The following is a 6,906-nucleotide window of genomic DNA, read 5'->3' as shown; positions in this document are numbered from 1 at the left end:
CAGTATATAGAACCACAAGTCTTGACCTCAACATCCAGGTCAAGGGAACACACAGGTTTGAATATGTGTGTATAATAGCACATACTTTACCAAACACAATGCCCATTTCACATAAATGTTTTGGTGTTTTTCTAACTCTGTTTGTTTGCAAACCTCCAGTTACTTAACTACTCTTTAAAATACCCTGTATATGAAGTGTTGACTCATCACAACTTCAAAGATGAGGGAGTCTTTGAGGTAGTCTGCAAACATTCACACTGTTCAGTAGAGGTGATTCCGATCTTTCACACTGAATGTTTGCGGATTAGTTATGAGTGAATACCAGCAACATGTACTAAAAGGAGTTCTCTTCTCCTTTAGACATTTATATCAAATAGCAAGGCCCTTGCTTTGGAATTCTAAAGATGCCAACTCTTTCCCTCAAAGAATTAGCTCTTATACTGTATGTCTAGTGGGTCATTTAGAGTTCTCTCCTCACCATTGTGCTATATGAGACTCCATCCACAGATGTTTTGGGTCTTCCCCTAATGGTCTCGACAAATGCTAGGGGGAGCCTCTCTAGTGCTAGCTGATGCACATATATGGGAAGAGGACAATTGCAAACTGAATACCCTGTGCTTTGAAATGCCTACCCCTCTGCATTGTCACGCCTGACAGCTTGAAGCAAAGACTTAAACTCTGCAGTTTCTCGTTACCTATAAGGTGGGGGAACGCAAAGAAAGTCGAACGTTGCATACTGAAAGAAAAAGTACTTGAAAGGGATGGATGTTTTGTGCACTGTGTAGTGGGAATACTGAAGTATGTCCATTTTAATGCATTGCCTCTTTTACATTTAATTAATTTGTTCTAGAATCAGGCAAAGCTTGTACCCACGGTATGCTTGTGGTCTGGGACAAGCACGACGACACTGTCACCACACATCATTCATACCTCCCTGCAAGTTCAGAGTTCAACATCAGAGTTCATTTGGCTATTTGAGTAAACTGGGAGTTAGCATCAAGCCTCTATATGTTAGTTAGGACATATGGTTCTTCTGCTCAGGATGAACAGGCCAGAGGGAGTGTGGTGAGCCTCTCACCTGACCTCAACCTTCCCTAGAAGTCACTCTATAAAACAGCCATATGGAAGGCAGGAGTTGCAAAGGGACTGGTTCTACACTGTACATCAAATTAAACAGCTCACTACAGTGGTAGATGTTTGATGTTAGGATTGGTGCAATAAAGGGAAGTATCACAGTGATTCCTTATATCCTAATACATTATTTCTACAATAAGTGGTGTTTTAGAACTGTAGCAATATGCATCAATAGTTATAAATGTGGTGTATACCTTGTGTCATATACCTTGTAGTAGGTAATGTTTGGAATTGGTCAGACTAATGGAACAGCCAATATCAATCCTTTGACTGCATCAATTAAATTCCGCTTTCCCTTGGTAGGTCACTAAACCAGTAAATAATGACATGCAATAATGTGCCAATTATTTCATAAGACACTTAAATATCGGAACACTCTTTATTTCAAATAAAAATAGACATTTATATCAGAATCTATATAAACTTGTATAAATCAGTGTTAATATATTTACAATAATGTGATAACAGCTTAGAGCACCTTCTCTTCGAATAGTTGTTGTGAACAAAAATAATTAAGTGCCATTATCTATAAGTTATGTACAATACAGTAATTTACTGTAATAATCATGTATCTCAAGTTCCATAGAGAAACAATCACAACTACTCTGCTATTTTTGAGTGACAAAATCAGAAGACTACAACAAAACAGAGTCTCCCAATAGAAAACTCCTTCCTTTCCACTTCACTTGTCAGAAATCACATCAGTCCTTTAGTTTAGACTTTCTGAAAGGCTACGGAAATCCATGGATTGCTGCTGACAGTTCATTGATTCAATGTCTTTGGCAAGTGTGCAGACTTCGCGATGCCTTGCTGTTGTGCTCCCCTCTCTGTGTTCTGCAGGACAAACCGTCTCCACAGTCACACCGCTGGAATATCTCCAAACCGTGGGGGCCTTTCCTTTTGTGCTTGGTGCAGACCTGACCGTCTTTCAACACTGGTTTGCAGATCTTGGACCAAAAATGGCGCGCACAGCAAAGTCCCTCTGTGCAATCTGAAGACCTCAGGCAGTTTTCTCCTTCCAGACCTGAAAAATAAGTTAACTACATTAGCATATTGTTGGCTTTGTGTATAACAAGACATATATCACTCTGAGTCCATTTACAATAGTAAACTTCATAACTGATTTGTTTACATACCTTTTAGGGTTTGTGAAAGATCTTGTGTGGGCACCTTGGAGTTCAGTTCCACTGTAGAGTTTTCCTCATGTGTATTGCTGAGTGGCACTGTGTCCTCCATTCCAATGTGCTGAACCATGTCAGGATCGCTGGGCAAACACACACCTATGGAGGTAACAAGAAGATCAAACATGAGATGATGTGCTTGAAATTACACTCAGTCCTTCAACAAGTGTGTTGAATTGCTCAAATTCAACTGACTACACTTCTCTTCAAAAGTTCAAAGCAGTGAGGAATGGCATTAGACACATCTTCTAAGGCTCTATTGAACAGATTTGATGGTGTAATTTAACATGAAAGAGTTGGGACTTGTAGGCTACTCACCATTGCTGCACTGGTTGCCCCGGCAGCACATAGTGTCCCGGATACAGCGCTTCCTGCGCCTCTTGCACGGGAGACAGGCGCCTCGGGATGCAAAGCAGAAACCATGGTCACCGCACTCCTCATCCATGGAGCAACTCAAAGACTGAAAGAAGAGAGGTAGATGATTAATGGATGCATTTAACTTTTTAGAATAGTAGCCAATTTAAATAATAGACATATTGCTGATGGTAAACTGTTCAATTTAACTGAGGGAAACTACGGTCCATTTTTAAACCTCCAATTTCAACACAATGGATAGCCTACTTTGATCAATACTTTTATGACAAATGGATGCTGGGCTTACCTGTATGGTATCAATTGCCATGTTTTGGGTCCCGCTGGCAAATGAAAAGTCGTCAGGGCTCGCGCTGACCGGGTGACTCGGACCAGCCACTAAAGGTATGTTCTTGATGGCATTTGAGTTGAGAAGCACTGATCCAGCGCATGCAGAATCAAAGGATCCGACCAACATGTAAAAGACAGCGGAATAAACGAATGGCAGCGTCATTGCCATTGTAGAAATGAGTGTTGTATGTAGAAATGGTACCAATTCCAAGATGCAATAGTAGCCTAGAACTCGAGGGCAGATAGGAGTACTAGTAGGAGGAGTAAATTACCACTGTACTCCTAGGATTCCTGATGCAAGATTTATACATGCGGAGTTGTTTGCATCCCGCCCCCAGCTATGTGTAGCAAAGGGGTGGCTGACATTTCAAAGGGCTCAAACTCATGACGCATCCCAAAGCAAGTACCCATTGGCAGGGAATCATAATCCAAAACGTCTCGCAATGTTTGTGTACAATTACATTTACATTTTACAATTACTGTCAACGACTTCACGAGATGACACACCGACAGATTTTTCCTCTAATAGACACGTTACCCGTATTTTACGCGACACATTGTAAATATTACCGTTATGCAACTACAGTCTTTCATTTTACTCACATTTTGTTGCGCATTATCAACATCTGGTCACATGTATTGATAACTGGACATTTGTAGCCTATTTTATCCCAGAAAGGTGTCACTGGTTGCACTTAAGTCAGTATTTCGATATGATTAACATATTAATGGGGGCTACATTGTGTGTATATTGAGTAGTTTTTCGTTGTAAGCCTATAGGCTACTGTTTATAAATGTTTATACCTTTTATAACTGTGGTCTATCAGGGGTCATCAAATGCCTCTGCAAATAGTTGCTCTTACTGACCCCAGGCGCCCCATGGTTTTTCTAATGGGTGATCATTCAAGACATTTTCTCCCCATTAACTGCATTTGATCCGTAACTGTAATGGTAGAACTTTGAAATGCACTTGATTAAAATAAGCGGCGGGGATCAAAGGGAAATATGCAAAGCCTGGAGAATGAAACGTTTACTGAATAACTTACCATTCAGGCTAAGTGCTTTAAAAATAAATATGGTTGATTGGCACCGCGCGATAAAGAATTCACATCGGTCTCTCTTTCACATCGGTCTCTCTGAACTTCTTCTGTAGCCTGTAAAACAATTAGACACACAAGTAGGCCTATTCCCTTCCCCTCAGATAAAGCTGTTCTCAGCCTAATTACCCCTACAGCACCTCCCGTGTTGATGTAGCCTATTGTGTAAATTCCAACATTGTAGTGGCATAGGCCTGCGAACAAATAGGTATATGCCAGTTATTTGATCATTAAGTTTCAATACATTTATACAGATAATTGTAAAAACTGTTGCTTGATATCAGGTTATGAAAGAAAGCATGTCTGGTTTTAAAAACTGTCTGCTCTTAAATTAGGAATAGTGGATTAGAAAAAATTGTAAATGAAAAAAAGATTTGCAATAGCCCAAAACATCTCATTTGAAATAAGTTTAAAAAGGGGGAAATTAACAAAATCTTTAAAAGACTATAGGGACTTGTATCATGACTGAATAAAATAAAAAATATATATTAAAGTTGTATTTTAAAGTGATTAAAATATTTTTCAAATCTGAACCATAGCCTAAATAACTGAACCAGCTCATTGGGTGAAGTATGCAGGAACAAAATACGATTTAACAGTTTCAAAGTGCATGTTTGCCAAATAGCCTAGGGAAAGCCTCCCAAATGATGGCTTTGATGTTGTTGACAGAGGTTAGTTAGGCTATAATAGGCCACCACAAGACAAACGTTCAATACACTTCAATAAACGTGAATTGGCAGCATTCATCCCGATTCTTTGGTCTTTAGGCTTTGTTTCAATTGTACGTCCAAAGCCTACAGTGGTGTAAAATGAAGCTTGTGTAAATGCCCCTTTGATGGGGACAGATCAAACAGTCCTGAACCCCCATGTCTTAATCAGACTCTGGCAGCCATGGCGTTTTTACAAACAGTCCGTTTGCTCGGGTTTTAGCGGGTTTTAACAGACATTGTAGGCGACTCAGCAAATTAATTTGGTTGGATGCCAGGGCTGTTTTGAAATGCCTGGTTGCGACCTAATCCATTCATACTACAATAGACCCTCACTAGTAAGCCCATGTCCCTAAAGTGTTAAATAAAAACACAATCAGATTATGTTAGATTGAAATAATAAACGGGCAGAAAATGTACTTTATAGTTTAGTTAGATAAGGTTATCTTTCGCCTGGAGGGTCAGGTGTTCTGAAAGCTCCCTCCCGTGGTGAAAAGAGTGGTTATCAAAGGAAGTAATAACAGTGTATTTAACATGTAATTCTATAAAATGAGTTGCCTTGTAGTTACAGACCCAGTACAAAAGACAAGTAAAGATCAGGGAGTAAGTAACCAGAGAACAGCTTCACCAAATTAAATAAGGAGCATCATCTTTCATATTGATTGAAAGTTACATTTTATTGTAAGAAAAAGGCATATAAATAGCTGGACCATTAAAAAAGCAGCAAGCCAAGTAATGATGACAGTTTAAGTTGTTTGACTTTGTCATGCAGCATTAAAACAAATATTGAAGATATCTTTTGGATGCCATCGATTTAAGGCACTTTCAATAATGCCAAAAATCCATGTAATGATGTTCAGAAGTGGGGTGAGCGACTTCAGTCATTCAGTGGGTGATGCTGATAACATGAAGAGATAATTCAAGCTTGAGGAAATATGTCACAAGATTTCATTTGACAAAACATATCCCAAATATTCAAATTAAATAATGACGTTCATACAATAAAGTATAACCTACTTAAACGCATTTATTTTAAAAAAATCAGCACTAAATATTTATGTACACACATATTTACTTCTGGTCCTACAATAAATAATATTCATTTGTTTTCAAGCGCAATATAAAAGTTTGAAATTATGATAATATATTTGAGGCCTGTAGAATAGCAGCCATCTTGCCTTTCATTTATAAATTATAATGTTCTAAGGTCCATTTTGATGGGAAATGAATAATGTGAATGGTAGAATAATCTCTATATGACAGACTGATTGTATTTAGCCATGTATCAAAGTCCACTTGCTGCCTCCCTTTAAATTGTCAGAGTGAATTGACATCACCTCCTGTGGGTTGTTGGGTTGTTTAGATGGGATACATCTTTTGTCAAATGGACATCAAAAGTTGATTATTTAGCATTTTAGCTAACCCTTACCCTAACCCTTTCCTTAACCTTAACCTAATTCTCCTAACCTGCTACGTTAATGATCCTAACCTGCTGAGTAAGTTCTGCTAAACCTGCTACGGAAAGTCAAGTTTGACAAAAGCTGTTTCCCTTCTAGACAAAACCCCTCCTGTGCCCCTCTCTGGTAAGCCTGTTTTTATATCAGTACCAGTTTGCCCTCTAGTGGTATACAATGTTCTTTGCTGTTTCCCCATTCAATGGTTGGATCCTCTAAGGTCGATGTCCGTGCCCCCAGGGAAATAGAATTAGCATAATAAATAAATCCCCATAAAAATCTGTCATGTTTAAACTTGAGATATCTGTTTTTTTTTGCATTGGATGCGTCTCAATCCATCTCATCCGCTTATGTCGCACTTCTTCATCTGCTGAAAGGTGACAGAGCTAGAGCTGTGTTTGTCAGACCATGAGACATCCCGAAAATCGGTCTACTCACAAAATCATCTATAGGGTCCGAACGGTTTGGCCTACAAACTATTATGACCCCTCTATGGAAAGATGAGACTCACACGAACATGTCTATTGTTTTGCTCTAGGACTCCCACAGGCCTCACAAGACTCATCTGAAGGTCCCCGGTACTAGTAAAAAAAGAAAATGGAAGTACTGTATATATGGAGACTGTTTAGTG

General features: G+C 39.0%; 1 protein-coding gene across 1 annotated transcript; it reads right to left on the bottom strand.

Moving 5' to 3' along the window:
• Positions 1–1,548: 1,548 nt before the first annotated feature.
• On the bottom strand, positions 1,549–3,302 carry LOC121547965 (dickkopf-related protein 1-like). The gene is made up of 4 exons (XM_041859364.1): positions 2,977–3,302; positions 2,634–2,775; positions 2,271–2,414; positions 1,549–2,158 (listed from the first exon to the last, which is right to left on the bottom strand). Exons 1-4 carry the CDS (start codon positions 3,184–3,186, stop codon positions 1,905–1,907), a joined length of 750 nt encoding a protein of 249 aa, XP_041715298.1. The 5' UTR covers positions 3,187–3,302; the 3' UTR covers positions 1,549–1,904.
• Positions 3,303–6,906: the final 3,604 nt, after the last annotated feature.

The sequence above is a fragment of the Coregonus clupeaformis genome, chromosome 31 (assembly GCF_020615455.1).
Source record: "Coregonus clupeaformis isolate EN_2021a chromosome 31, ASM2061545v1, whole genome shotgun sequence".
NCBI classification, from domain to species: domain Eukaryota; kingdom Metazoa; phylum Chordata; class Actinopteri; order Salmoniformes; family Salmonidae; genus Coregonus; species Coregonus clupeaformis.
Note: the sequence above shows the minus strand (reverse complement) of the source record. Positions and strands in the feature narration are given on the sequence as shown.

Bases quoted from the DNA above. Each gene is read 5' to 3' on its own strand.
- LOC121547965 (XM_041859364.1), bottom strand. From the start codon at position 3,186: ATGGCAATGACGCTGCCATTCGTTTATTCCGCTGTCTTTTACATGTTG. The intron at 2,776-2,976 runs GTAAGCCCAGCA...CTCTTCTTTCAG, and splicing joins TGGCAATTGATACCATACAG to TCTTTGAGTTGCTCCATGGA. The intron at 2,159-2,270 runs GTATGTAAACAA...CTTATTTTTCAG, and splicing joins TCTTTCACAAACCCTAAAAG to GTCTGGAAGGAGAAAACTGC.